The sequence below is a fragment of the Piliocolobus tephrosceles genome, chromosome 13 (assembly GCF_002776525.5).
Source record: "Piliocolobus tephrosceles isolate RC106 chromosome 13, ASM277652v3, whole genome shotgun sequence".
Taxonomy (NCBI): domain Eukaryota; kingdom Metazoa; phylum Chordata; class Mammalia; order Primates; family Cercopithecidae; genus Piliocolobus; species Piliocolobus tephrosceles.
This window is the reverse complement of record NC_045446.1, coordinates 64,280,787-64,294,984: the sequence shown is the minus strand read 5'-3', so window position 1 is coordinate 64,294,984 and position 14,198 is coordinate 64,280,787. Positions and strand designations below refer to the sequence as shown.

The following is a 14,198-nucleotide window of genomic DNA, read 5'->3' as shown; positions in this document are numbered from 1 at the left end:
GAGTCTGGCAACCATACAGGGGGGCAGACTGAAGAGGGAATAACCAGAAGCAGGTAGGAAGCCACTGGGCTACAGGAGGTATGAGAGAGAGTGCCTGAATGAGAGTAGCAGCAGTGGGATTGGACAGGAGGAGGTGGGTAGGAAAGACCTTAGGAACTGTTAGGATTTCATGACTTCCCACCTTCATAGTGATCACTGATAATATGTTCCCTATAGGATAACGAGGAAATATTTATTACATATTTATTACCCATTTTCTGTGTGCTAGGGACTTCACATCTTATCTATCATTTATTAAATACTTGGGCGGGTTGTTTGTTTTTTTTTTTATGGCTGAAACTAATAGAGCACTAAATACTGTTTTTCATTCATTATTTTGTTTTTTTTTTTTTTCTTTGAGACAGAGTCTCTCATTCTGTCACCCAGGCTGTAGTGCAGAGGCATGATCTCGGATCACCGCAACCTCCGCCTCCCGGGTTCAAGCAATTCTCCTGCCTCAGCCTCCCGAGTAGCTGGGATTACAGGCACATGCCACTGCACCTGGCTAATTTTTGTATTTTTATTAGAGACAGGCTTTCACCATGTTGGCCAGGCTAGTCTTGAACTCCTGACCTCAAGTGATCTGCCCACCTCAGTCTCCCAAACTGCTGTGATTACAGGCGTAAGCCACCATGTCCAGCTCTATTTTATTTAATTCTTTTACCAGCTGCATGAGATAGTATTATCTCTCTTTTACATAGCATTAAACAAAAGCTTAAAGAGGTTAAGTACTAATAATTAAGTGGCAGAACTAGAATTCTCACCCTAGTCTGACAAAAAGCCTGTATTTTTTTTCTACTGGACCACAGTATGTCATCAGTCTTGAGCATGGTGTTAGAATCTGACCGTGAATGAGCTCTCTAACTTCGTCTCCCACTTACACCCTTTACCCACCGGAGTCTCCAGCCATACTGGAGTCTCATGCCACTTGACACTCTGAAACATTTTAGCTCTTTTTTTTTTTCTTTTTCTGTAGAAACAGGGTCTCACTATGTTGTCCAAGTTGGTCTCAAACTCTTGGCTCAAGCAGTTCTCCTGCCTTGGCCTCCCAAAGGGTTGAGATTACAGGCATGAGCCACTGCACCTGGCCTTAGCTCTTGTATCTCCTTATTTTTTGCTGGTACTAATCCTTCTACTTTGAATGCTGAAATGCTCTTATCCATCTGATAAACTTAATTCTTGAAGATCAACTCATCACCTCTGTGAAGAAATCATCCCAGACTTCTCCAAGCAGAATTTGTTGCCTGAATACCCACATATCTTGCACATATTTCTATTATAGCTCTTACCACGTTGTATGATATAGTCCCTTGTACACAGGAATGTGTCTTCATTCTTTTTATTACCAGTACAGCAAAGGCCTGACAGATACCGAGTGCTCACTCAGTGAAGACTTAGTGAATAAATGAATGTGTGAATGGTACTACATAATCCCCCATGCTATTGGAACAAAATAATTTTAGAAAATGTTTGTTGCCTGAAAGAAGGAGTGAACTAACTGACCATGAGACAGTGGGAAAGCCAAGGAGTTACAATGTTCCTTCCCCAAAGTCAGTGTTTGACATTCTTAATATTGAATAGCGTTCACAGCGTGATTACCTTGTATTTTGGTACCTGAAATTCTTAGCTGTTGAGCAGTGTAGTTTATGTTAACCTTAATTCCTTTCAGCCCTTGGACTCATCTAGATTTTGATTACCTTGTCAATAACCTTTTTTTAAAAAAAAATACTTTAAGTTCTAGGGTACGTGTGCACAATGTGCGGTTTGTTTCATATGTATACATGTGCCATGTTGGTTTACTGCACCCATCAACTCATCATTTACATTAGGTATTTATCCTAATACTATCCCTCCCCCAACCCTCCACCCCCCAACAGGCCCCAGTGTGTGATGTTCCCCACCGTGTGTCTAAGTGATCTCATTGTTCAATTCCCACCTGTGAGTGAGAATAGGCAGTGTTTGGTTTTCTGTCCTCGTGATAGTTTGCTCAGAATGATGGTTTCCAGATTCATCCATGTCCCTGCAAAGGACATGACCTCAACCTTTTTTATGGCTGCATAGTATTCCATGGTGTATATGTGCCACATTTTCTTAATCCAGTCTATCATTAATGCAATTCGGGTTGGTTCCAAGTCTTTGCTATTGTGAATAGTGCCGCAATAAACATACGTGTGCATGTATCTTTATAGCAGCATGATTTATAATCCTTTGGGTATATACCCAGTAATGGAATTGCTGGGTCAAATGGTAATTCTAGTTCTAAATCCTTGAGGAATTGCCACACTGTCTTCCGCAATGATTGAACTAATTTACACTCCCACCAGCAGTGTAAAAGCATTCCTATTTCTCCACATCCTCTCCAGCATCTGTGGAAACAAACCTTTTTTTAGAAATAACTGCGCATATTGATAAGGATCCTTCAAAATGGAGCCTTGTAAGACAGTGTTGTCCATTAGAACCTCCTGTGATGACAGAAATGTCCTGTACTCACATTGTCCAGTTCGGTAGCCAGTAGTCACATGGGCAAGGACTTCATGACTAAAACACCAAAAGCAATGGCAACAAAAGCCAAAATAGACAAAAGGTATCTAATTAAACTAAAGAGCTTCTGCACAGCAAAAGAAACTATCATCAAAGTGAACAGGCAACCTACAGAATGGGAGAAAATTTTTGCAATCTACCTATCTGACAAAGGGCTATTACCTAGAATCTACAAAGAACTTAAACAAATTTACAAGAAAAAATCAAACAACCCCATCAAAAAGTGGATGAAGGATATGAACAGATACTTCTCAAAAGAAGACATTTATGCAGCAACAGACACATGAAAAAATGCTCATCACTGGTCATCAGAGAAATGCAAATCAAACCACAATGAGATACTATCTCATGCCAGTTACAATGCAATCATTGAAAAGTCAAGGAACAATAGATGCTGGAGAGGATGTGGAGAAATAGGAACACTTTTACACTGTTGGTGGGAGTGTAAAGTAGTTCAACCATTGTGGAAGACAGTGTGGCAATTCCTCAAGGATCTAGAACTAGAATTACCATTTGACCCAGCAATCCCATTACTGGGTGTATACCCAAAGGATTATAAATCATGCTACTATAAAGACACATGCACACATATGTTTATTGCAGCACTATTCACAATAGCAAAGACTTGGAGCCAACCCAAATGTCCAACAATAATAGACTGAATTAAGAAAATGTGGCACATATACACCATGGAATACTATGCAGCCATAAAAAAGGTTGAGGTCATGCCCTTTGCAGGGACATGGATGAAACTGGAAACCATCATTCTGAGCAAATTATCACAAGGACAGAAAACCAAACACCGCCTGTTCTCACTCATAGATGGGAATTGAACAATGAGATCACTTAGACACAGGGTGGGGAACATCACACACTGGGGCCTGTCGGTGGGGTGGAAGGTTAGGGGAGGGATAGCATTAGGAGGAATACCTAATGTAACTGATGAGTTGATGGGTGCAGTAAGCCAACATGGCACATGTATACATATGTAACAAATCTCACATTGTGCACATGTACCCTACAACTTAAAGTATAATTAAAAAAAAAAAAAGTAATCTGACAATCATGCTATTCAACGTAGCTACTAGCCACATGCTGCTGCTTAAATTAGTTGACATTACATAAAATTTAAAATTTATTCTTCAGTTGCACTAGTCAATAACCATTTTTAAAAGTTGCCACTTAAAGGAAAACTTAACGGCAAAAATCTTTGTAATTTTGCCTTTTAAAGTTGTATTGTGGTGGCGCGGTGGCTCATGCCTGTAATCCCAGCACTTTAGGAGGCCAAGGCGGGCAGATCACTTAAGGTCAGGAGTTCAAGACCAGCCTGGACAACATGGTGAAACCCTGTCTCTACTAAAACTACAAAAATTACCCAGGTGTGGTGGCGCATGCCTATAGTCCCAGCTACTTGGGAGGCTGAGGCATGAGAATCACTGGAACCTGGGAGGCGGAGGTTGCAGTGAGCGGAGATCATGCCACTACACTCTAGCCTGGGCAACAGAGCGAGACTCCATCTCAAAAAAAAAAAAAAAAAAAAAAGTTGTATTGCTTCCAAGAAGACATTCTTATCATGCTTATTTAAATTAATTTGTCCCCCTGTCACAGATCAACACATTATACCCCTGACACGCTGAAAAAAGGGTAGTTTTAAATGATAGACTTAAAATAACTTTGGGTTTGTGTCCTGAATTTATATCATATTAGCAAGCTTTGTATCTTTTTTTTTTAAATGGAACCCAGTAACTATAATGCCATCTTCTCTCTTTATTTTACATTTTGTGATGTAAAGGGCTGATCAGTCCATTGCAGTAGCTGCCTTTTCTCAAAATAAAAATGAATTGCAAGGGGCTTAGCCATTGGTTCCCTCATTAAGGAAATTTGTGACATATATATAGTAAACAGTTCATTTTAGCAAGATTAAAAGCAGAATGAATCATTTGTAGTATAGAATGGTGACAAAAAGTAGTCTTGGCTGGGTACAGTGGCTCACCCCTGTAATTCCAGTACTTTGGGAGGCCGAGGCGGGCAGATCACTTGAGCCCAAGGGTTTGAGACCAGCCTGGACAACATGACCAAACTTCATCTCTACAAAAAATACAAAAATTAGCCAGGGGTAGTGGCACATGCCTGTAGTCCCAGCTAGGAGGTTGAGGTAGGAGGATCACATGAGCCCCAGGGAAGTCAGGGTTGCAGTGAGCTGTGATTGTGCCACTGCACTCCAGCCTGGGCAACACAGTGAGACTATGTCTCAAAAAAAAAATAAATAAATAAGTAGGCTATCCAAATAATTAGGTGACATCGTCCAAGTCATTTGGCCTCAAACTGTGGTAGAAATACAGGCTTTGAAGCCCATGGAGATCAAAATCTGGCTTTACAGCTATGGTTCATAAACAAGCTGCCTTACTTTTTTCAGCTCTGATTTTCTCACTTGTAAAAACTGAGATAGAGAAACCTTGTAGGAATGTGGTAAATGTTAGAAATATACATATAGCATTAAGCATAATACCAGACATACAGTCTATAGTCAATAAATAATTATTGTTATTGATAATTTGAAAGAAGAATCTACCTTCATTTATTTGCTTTCAACTGAACTTGTAGATTATTTTTGTGAACTTCAGATTATTTTTGTATAACCAGGAGAAATACGGGATTATCTCCCTGGTGTCAGTTCTTTCTTTAAGAGAATGATGTATGTACAGAGAAGAACTTGCTTTCTTTAGAGAAATGTTTCGTTGCCACAATCCCCAAAGCAGCTGTCTTTTAGTGTCTCTGTTTCTTCCTCTCCATAGAAATCTGATACCAGCATCAGTGAAGAGGATGATGATGTCCCTTCTAAAAAAATAAGCCAGTCAACATCTCTTGCCAGATCGTCTAAGGTTCTGGAGTCAAGTGATCATAAGCTGACGAAGAGGTCAACAGGCAAGAAAAATAGGTGAGCTGCTCTGTTTATTTAAAGGTAAACGCAAAGGAATATTATTTTCACAAGATCTCCTCAGGTGGAATGACCCATTTGCCCAGCACCATTAGAGTGATTAAGTTACAATAACTCAGTAAACATTGTATTTCTTAAAAATGTAATAATCTGAAAAGATGGGTACTTTTTTTTCCATAGGTTTTGGGGAACAGGTAGTATTTGGTTACCTGAATAAGTTCTTTAGTGGTGATTTCTGAGATTTTGTTGTGCCCATCACCTAAGCAATATGATACTGTACCCAATTTGTAGCCTTTTTTTTTTTTTTTTTTGAGGCAGAGTTTTGCTCTTGTTTCCCAGGCTGGAGTGCAATGGCACGATCTCAGATCACTGCAACCTCCACCTCCAGGATTGAAGCAATTCTTCTGCCGAGTAGCTGGGATTACAGGCATGCGCCACCATGCCCAGCTAATTTTTATTTTTAGTAGAGACGTGGTTTCTCCATGTTGGTCAGGCTGCTCTTGAACTCCCAGCCTCAGGTGATCCCCCCACCTCGGCCTCCCAAAGTGCTGAGATTACAGGTGTGAGCCACCGCACCCCGCCTCCAATTTGTAGTCTTTTATCCCTCACCTTCTTTCCACTCTCTCCCTCAGTTTCAAAAGTCCATTGTATCATTCTTATGCCTTTGCATCCTCATAGCTTAACTTCCACTTATGAGTGAGAACATACGATGTTTGGTTTTCCATTCCTGACCTACATCACTTAGAATAATGGTCTCCAGTTCCATCCAGATTGCTGCAAATGCCATTATTTCGTTTCTTTTTTATGGTTGAGTAGTATTCCATATATATATATGGAATTTCTTTATCCACTCGTTGATTGATGGGCATTTAGGCTAGTTCCATATTTTTGCAATTGCAAATTGTGCTGCTGTAAACATTTGTGTACAAGTATCTTTTCCATATAATGACTTCTTTTCCTCTGGGTAGATACTAGAAGTAGGATTCCTGGATCAAATGGTAGTTCTACTTTTAGTTATTTAAGGAATGTCCACACTGTTTTCCATCGTTGTTGTACTAGTTTACATTCCCACCAGCAGCATAATGGTGTTCCCTTTTCACCACATCCCCACCAACATTCTTTTTTTTTTTTTTTTTTTTAATGGCCATTCTTGCAGGAGTAAAATGGTATCGCACTATGGTTTTGATTTGCATTTCCTTGATCATTAGTGATGTTGAGCATATTTTCATACATTTGTTGGCCATTTGTGTATCTTCTTTTGAGAATTGTTTATTCATATCCTTAGCCCACTTTTGATGGGATTGTTTGATTTTTTTCTCGCTAATTTGTTTACATTCCTTATAGATTCTGGATATTAGTCCTTTGTCAGATGTATAGACTGTGAAGATTTTCTCCCATTCTGTGGATTGTCTGTTTACTCTGCTGACTGTTTCTTTTGCTGTGCAGAAGCTTTTTAGTTTAATTAAGTCCCATCTATTTATCTTTGTTTTTGTTGCATTTGCTTTTGAGTTCTTGGTCATGAATTCTTTGTCTAAACCAATGTCTAGATGGGTTTTTCCATTGTTGTCTTCTAGAATTTTTATGATTTGAAGTCTTAGATTTAGTCCTTGATCCATCTTGAGTCGATATTTTTATAAGGTGAGAGGTGAACGTCCAATTTCATTCTTCTACATGTGGCTTGCCAATTGTCCCAACACCATTTGTTGAATAGGGTGTCCTTTCACCACTTTTATGTTTTTGTTTGCTTTGTCGAAGATCAGTTGGCTATAAATATTTGGCTTTATTTCTGGATTCTCTATTCTGTTCCATTGGTCTGTGTGTCTATTTTTATACCGATACCATGCTGTTTTGGTGACTATGGCCTTACAGTATAGTTTGAAGTCAGGTAATGTGATGCCTCCAGATTTGTTCTTTTTGCTTAGTCTTGCTTTGGCTAATTGGGCTCTTTTTTTGGTTCCATATGAATTTTAAGATTTTTTTTTTTTCTAGTTCTGTGAAGAATGATGAGGGTATTTTGATGGGAATTGCTCTGAATTTGTAGATTGCTTTTGGCAGTATGGTCATTTTCATTTTATTGATTCTGCCAAGATGGGTATAATTTAAATGGTTAAGGAAGAAAGCAGGAGTCTAGGTTGTATGTGTACTATAATCACGACTATGTAGAAAATATGCATAAGGAAAACAAATGAGAAGAAATACACAAAAGTGACAATAGTAGTTACATTAGGATAGTGGGTAACTGAAATAAGGTCTGTGTCCCTTCTAGAAAAACCTAAATTTGTAGTTTCAGTTTCTATACTCGTGTGTATTGTATATATATGTATGTGTGTGTGTGTGTGTGTATGTGTGTATAAGTGTGTGTGTGTGTCTATGTGTATATATGTGTGTGTGTGTGTGTGTGTATGTATATATAGTATTTAAAAATTTTTTTGTACGTGGGAGCATAGATTCCAGTTACCCTGAATATACACTCTCAAACCTTTAGATTATAATTGTTTTTACATTTTTTGAGATTTCTTGCACTATAGGACTAGAATTCTGATAATTAAGGCTGTTTCCAATCCTTGATAACTTGTGAATCAAGATGCTTGACTGGGTGTGGTGGTTCACACCTGTAATCCCAGCACTTTGGGAGGCTGAGGCAGGAGGATAGCTTGAGTCTGGGAGTTCAAGACCAGCCTGGGCAACATAGTAATATCTCATCTGTATAAAAAATACAAAAATTAGCCGGGTGTGATGACCCATGCTTGTGGTCCCAGCTACTTGGGAAGTTGAGGTGGGAGGATCATTTGAACCCAGGAGGTCAAGGCTGCAGTGAGCCATGATCATACCACTGCACTCCGGCCTGGGTGACAGAGCAATACCCTGTGCAAAAATAAAAATAAAAACTTGCTGCCCTCCCTCTTTCCTCATCTTGCCTATGCATACTAGATTGTTTCATGTGAAGCCTGTAACAGTATGCCTCACTGCTCGTGTGAACTCCTTTCAGAAATTTGGTTGAACAACAGATGCTCTCAGAAACTCCAGAAGATGCCCAAACGATGACACTAAGTGTGGATAGACTGGCCCTTCTGGGTAGAACACATTCAGTCAGAATCATCGTTGAAACTATGGGAATTCCTCCAGATAATCATCAGATGACCCCTGACAAAAAAAGCTATGCTGGTCCACCACCTAAGGTGACTACAGCAAAAAAGCGGTATGTGTCTAACATGAGAAAGCTAAATTTGACATTTTTCAAAAGTGTGTCTGATGATAATAATCAACAGTTGTATAATACTGTGATTTGGGATGTGTTTTCATATGCATCATTTAATGTACAGAAATATACTGAATCCCCACTAGATCCCAAAAACTGTGTAAGTATGGGACTAAAGAAAATTAAGACAGAGACTCTGTTCTTACATATCTTACAGTTAGCAGGACAGAGAAACATTTAAATGGCTGTCTATAACATAAGGCTTTAGGGCCCAAAATAGATGTTTTGTATTAAAAGTGCTGTGGGAACGCAAGAAAGGGAGCCTTTGATTCTCTGACAAGGGTTGGTGAAAAGCTTTGAAGAAGAGGTAAGGCTTCTGAGTACTAGAGGTCCTGAAAATAGGACTTCAAATATATGTTGGATTTATTAGACAGAAATTAGGTTTATTGTTTGGTTAGTTTTTAATCACTTTTTTTGTTTTTCTTTTTAGCACTTTCTTTGTAGAATATCACTTTCCTGTGGGCTTTTCGGAAAGCGGATTGGGAAAGACAGCTTTGATCACTGAGGTTGTTCGACTCGCCTCCAGTAAAATTACAAATGGAAGTAAGAGACACACTGGTTTTCTGCACCTTAGACATTCTGACTTTGGAAGAATTTTTGAATTCCTAATTACTCATTTGACCTTTTTTTTTTTTTTTGACATGGAGTCTCGCTCTTTCGCCCAGGCTGGAGTGTGGTGGGGCAATCTCTACTCACTGCAGCCTCCACCTCCCAGGTTCAAGCAGTTCTCTCACCTCAGCCTCCTGAGTAGCTTGCCACCCCACCCAGCTAATTTTTGTATTTTTTTAGTAGAGACGTGGTTTCACCATGTTGGCCAGGGTGGTCTCGAACTCCTGACTTCAGGTGATCCACGCACTTCGGCCTCCCAGAGTGCTGGGATTACAGGCATGAGCCATCACGCCTGGCCTCATTTGACTTTTGTAGTATCATAAAATCTTAGAGCTAGAAAGAACTTTGAAGTGAATCTACTGTAATTTCTGTATTTTATAAGGGAGTAAACAGGCCCAGTGATACTATGACTATTCTAATATAAGGCAGCAGGTCACTAGTAACATAACTGAGACTAGAACTCAAAAATTATGATGCTTAAATCATTTTCTTTCAACTGTCTCCATTTTTCTTCTTTTAAAACAACTTTAACAAGACATAATTTACATACCGTACAATTTACTCATTTAAAGTATACAATTTTTTAATTGCCAGACTGTTTTCAACAGTGGCTGCACCATTTTCCCACTAGCAGTATATGAATGTTCTAATTTGTCTACATCCTCATCAACACTTGTTACTTTCCATTCTTTTTTATTCTGGTCATCCTGGTGGATGTGAAGTGACATCACATTGATTTTGATTTGCATTTTCCTGATCGCCAGTCATGTCAAGCATCTTTTCATGTGAAATGCCTATTCAGATCCTTTGTTCATTTTCAAATCGGACTCTTTGTTATTGAGTTATAAGAGTTCTTTGTGTATCCTAGATACAAGCCCCTTATCAGATCTATGATTTGCAAATATTTTCTGCCATTCTGTGGGTTGTCCTTTCACTCTCTAGATGGTATTGCTTACAGCACAAAAGTTTTTCATTTTTATGTACTCTAGTTTATCTGTTTTTTTCTTTTGTTGCTTATGCTTTTGGTGTTGTCTTTTTTTTTCTAATTTGTTTTAAATATTTCAGATACAGAAAAAGGATAATATAATAGACATTTATGTTCCTGCCACCCAAAATTACAGCCACTTTTCTAATATATGCTGAGGATAGCTTTGCCTTGGTTTTCCAGTTTGATCTATGAATAGTCAGTTCATCAGTGTTAAGTTTCTTCTCTGGGAAGTAGTTTGAGAAATAAAAGATGTGGTCCTAACACTCCTACTACATAGTCAAATAACTTTTCCTTTACAGCATACTAACATAGGATTTTTAAATTTTTACTTTGCTTTATTTTGTTTCCTTTTAGAACTAGATTATCCATTCACATGGTTCAAAATTCAAAAGTTGCATCCTTGCAGACAAACAAGGTTGTTGCTTGTATATCCTTCCTTAAGCCATTATAGATAGATAGATAGATAGATAGATAGATAGATAGATAGATAGATAGACAGACAGATAGATGTGTGTATGTGTGTATGTGTGCGTGCACATGTGTGTATCAGCAAATATGTTTATTCCAGGGGTGTCCAATCTTTTGGCTTCCATGGGCCACATTGGAAGAATTGTCTTGGACCACACATAAAATACACTAACACTAACAGTAGCTGATGAGCTTAAAAAAAAAAATCGCAGAAATACTTACAGTGTTTTAAGCTAGTTTACAGATTTGTGTTGGGCTGCATTCAAAGCCATCTTGGGCCACTTGTGGGCTCACAAGTTGGACAAGGTTGGTTTATCCCTTCCCCCGCCTCCCGTCCCCCATGTTTCTGCAAGTGTTAGTGCACCATACACAAGTTGAGTGTCCTTTCTTCAAAATGGTTAGAACCAGAAGTATTTAGGATTTCAGATTTTTTCAGATTTTGGGATATTTGCATATACATTAATAAGATATCTTGGGCATAGGACCCAAAGCTAAACATGAAATTCACTTATGTATCATATAGACCTTATACGCATAGCCTGAAGGTAATTTTGTACAATGTTTTAAATCATTTTGTGCATGAAATAAAGTTTTCACTGCATTTTGACTGAGACCCTGAGACCCATCACATGAGGTAGGGTATAGTATTTTCCACTCTGGCATCATATTGGCATTCAGAAAGTTTTGGATTTTGGGGCATTTTGGATTTTGAGTTTTGGGGTTTGGGCTGCCCAACCTATACATGGTTCTGCACCTTGCCTTTAATCTTAGGAATTTTTGCATATCAGGACATAAAGAGGAAAGAGGAAACTCACAGATGAGGAAAGAGGAAACTGAGACGTAAATTAGTTAAGTAGCTTGTATAATATCACACAGCTGGTTTATGGTAGAACTAGAATTTCAACCTAGCACCATTTCGATTCCAAAATGTGTCTTAATCTATATTGCTTCTTAAACATTTATTTTTATTGTTGGCCACAGTGATTGATCCTCTCTATGTTTTTCTGAGAAAGATTATATGGGAAATGTGGAATAAGCATTGAGCCAAGAATTGCAAGACTGGATTCTAGTTCTGATTATACCACACACTAATCATGCACCTTAGGCGAAATCACTGTCTTACCTGTGGGCCTCTCTTAGTAATAATATGGATTAGACTAGGTATTAATCTGGATCCCTTTCAACTCTTGAAAAAAATCTTCTCTGGGACACTGTTAGCAAGTTATTTACCTGAATTTTTTCTTCACTTACTGCCTTAACTCACTTAACTCACAGACAGAATACATCAGTTATCCAAGCCCAAAATAATACAGTTGTGATCAACTAATTCCAACTAAGCCCAAAATAATACAGTTGTGATCAACTAATTCCAAGTTTATAAAATTGCTTGCAGCTGGCATAACGTAAATTAACTTTACTCAGTGGTGAAAAATAATGAGCTTAAGAAACAGAGAATTATATGAGAAATATAGTAACAGTGCAAGAACATACCTAAGTAGTAAGGAGAAATTGGAATAGGATTCTGTTTGTCATAAAGAATTTTAGTGTCCAAAGTGCTTTTTCCTTTATTACCTCAGTTGATCTCCCAGCACACCAATGAGGTGCAGGTGTTATCTTACTTCCTTTTCCCAGGTAGGGCAACCAAATAAACTGATCTAGTGGATGTGGGCTTCCTGGGCCCAGACCTTTTGTTCATAGTTCCTGTGCATTGATCCACACAGCAAGGTCCAGGTCCTGTCCAACAGTACCAAGAAAAGTATAGAGTCACCAATTAATATGGCCAGAGATGACTAGAGAGATCAGTAGGTTAAAATGGGTTATTGGAATGAATGCTAGAAATAGCAGATTCTCTTCATAACTGGGCCTCTTGTGAGGATTCTTCAGATTCATGATCCATTTTAAGGGCCTTAGCAGTGAATGGACAGGAAGATCATTTTATAGGTGATAAAGTGTTTCTGAGGTGGTAACAATAAACAATAGAACTGGAGCTTAAACTTACATCCTTTGATTCTGGTGTCAAATTCTTTATTTTATTTTATTTTATTGATTTATTTATTTTATTTATTTATTTTTGAGACAGAGTCTCGCTCTGTTGCCCAGGCTGGAGTGCAATGGCGTGATCTCGGCTCACTGCAAGCTCCGCCTCCCGGGTTCACGCCATTCTCCTGCCTCAGCCTCCCGAGTAGCTGGGACTTCAGGCGCCCACCACCTTGCCTGGCTAATTTTTTTTTGTTTTGTTTTGTATTTTTAGTAGAGACGGGGTTTCACCGTGTTAACCAGGATGGTCTCAATCTCCTGACCTCGTGATCTGCCCGTCTCGGCCTCCCAAAGTGCTGGTATTACAGGCGTGAGCCACCGCACCTGGCCTCAAATTCTTTTTATTTACCAGTTAAAACTCTATAGCCATGAGCACAAACTCAAATACCACCATCACTTCTTCCACTTATACTTATAGCAGAAACCCCTTCCTTTCCACCCAAGAGACAGACTGTACTTTGCCTGACACTGCTAACATCAGTACCTCATACCTTGTTTGTGACAGTAGGAGTGTCCAGAAGATAAGCTTATTTTTATTATAGTTTTTTGTTCCATTCTTCTATTTATCTGTTTATCCCTCATTGTTCCACCTCCAACCAGCCCCCTTCTTTTAGTATACTACTACCAACTTGTCTTTTAAAAACAGTCCTATTACCTAAAACCCAGTGAAGTGTATAGGTATGTCTCCTTACACATCCAGTACTCATGATCGGCATTCGTTTCTCATAGCAAAGCAGAGCAACATAGCACTGCCTGTCTTCTGTGTACTCTCTTCAGGGTTTTCTCTTTGTCCCTGCTCATTCAGTCCTATAGCCCTAGCACTTTCTGTGAAATTACACTGACAAGATTTCTGCAGGAGATTTTAATTAAATTTGAAAGGGAAGCAGGTGGTATCAAGGCATGGATTGATGATGACTTCAGTTGGGTGGTGTGACATGTCTGTGTGTCTGGTTCTCCTTACAGGGGTGAAGTTCCAGCAGCGATTTGTGTTTCCAGTACAGTTTGGTGGCCCAATGATACAGCACTGGTGGAATTCCAACCTCACTTTCCAAATTTATGCAAAGAAAACTCCACAGAAAAAGGTACTTTGAATGATTTTGGCCTTTGCCTTACCTTCACCCCAGGGATTTGGGGCATACCTAAAACTGTATTCTTGCCTAAACTAGGAATCTTCAGGTGCAGGCAGTACTAATAATCCATTGTTATTATTATTATTACTACTACAAATCTCTGCTGTTTGTCATGGGCCAGATGTAATACTAAAGAATCTACACGAGCACACTATCAATTTTAATCACCACAACTCTGTGAATTAGGTA

The 14,198-nt window shown here is 38.9% G+C and overlaps 1 protein-coding gene across 9 annotated transcripts in view; it reads left to right on the top strand.

Moving 5' to 3' along the window:
* C2CD3 (C2 domain containing 3 centriole elongation regulator) overlaps window positions 1-14,198 on the top strand; it is a 158,616-nt gene that overhangs the window by 55,494 nt on the left and 88,924 nt on the right. For all 9 annotated transcript variants that reach the window (XM_023209423.2, XM_023209426.3, XM_023209421.1 and 6 more), the window contains 4 exons: window positions 5,376-5,518; window positions 8,508-8,717; window positions 9,208-9,320; window positions 13,843-13,961. In XM_023209423.2, the coding sequence (XP_023065191.1) occupies window positions 5,376-5,518; window positions 8,508-8,717; window positions 9,208-9,320; window positions 13,843-13,961 (585 nt within the window). The remainder of the gene's footprint in view (window positions 1-5,375; window positions 5,519-8,507; window positions 8,718-9,207; window positions 9,321-13,842; window positions 13,962-14,198) is intronic.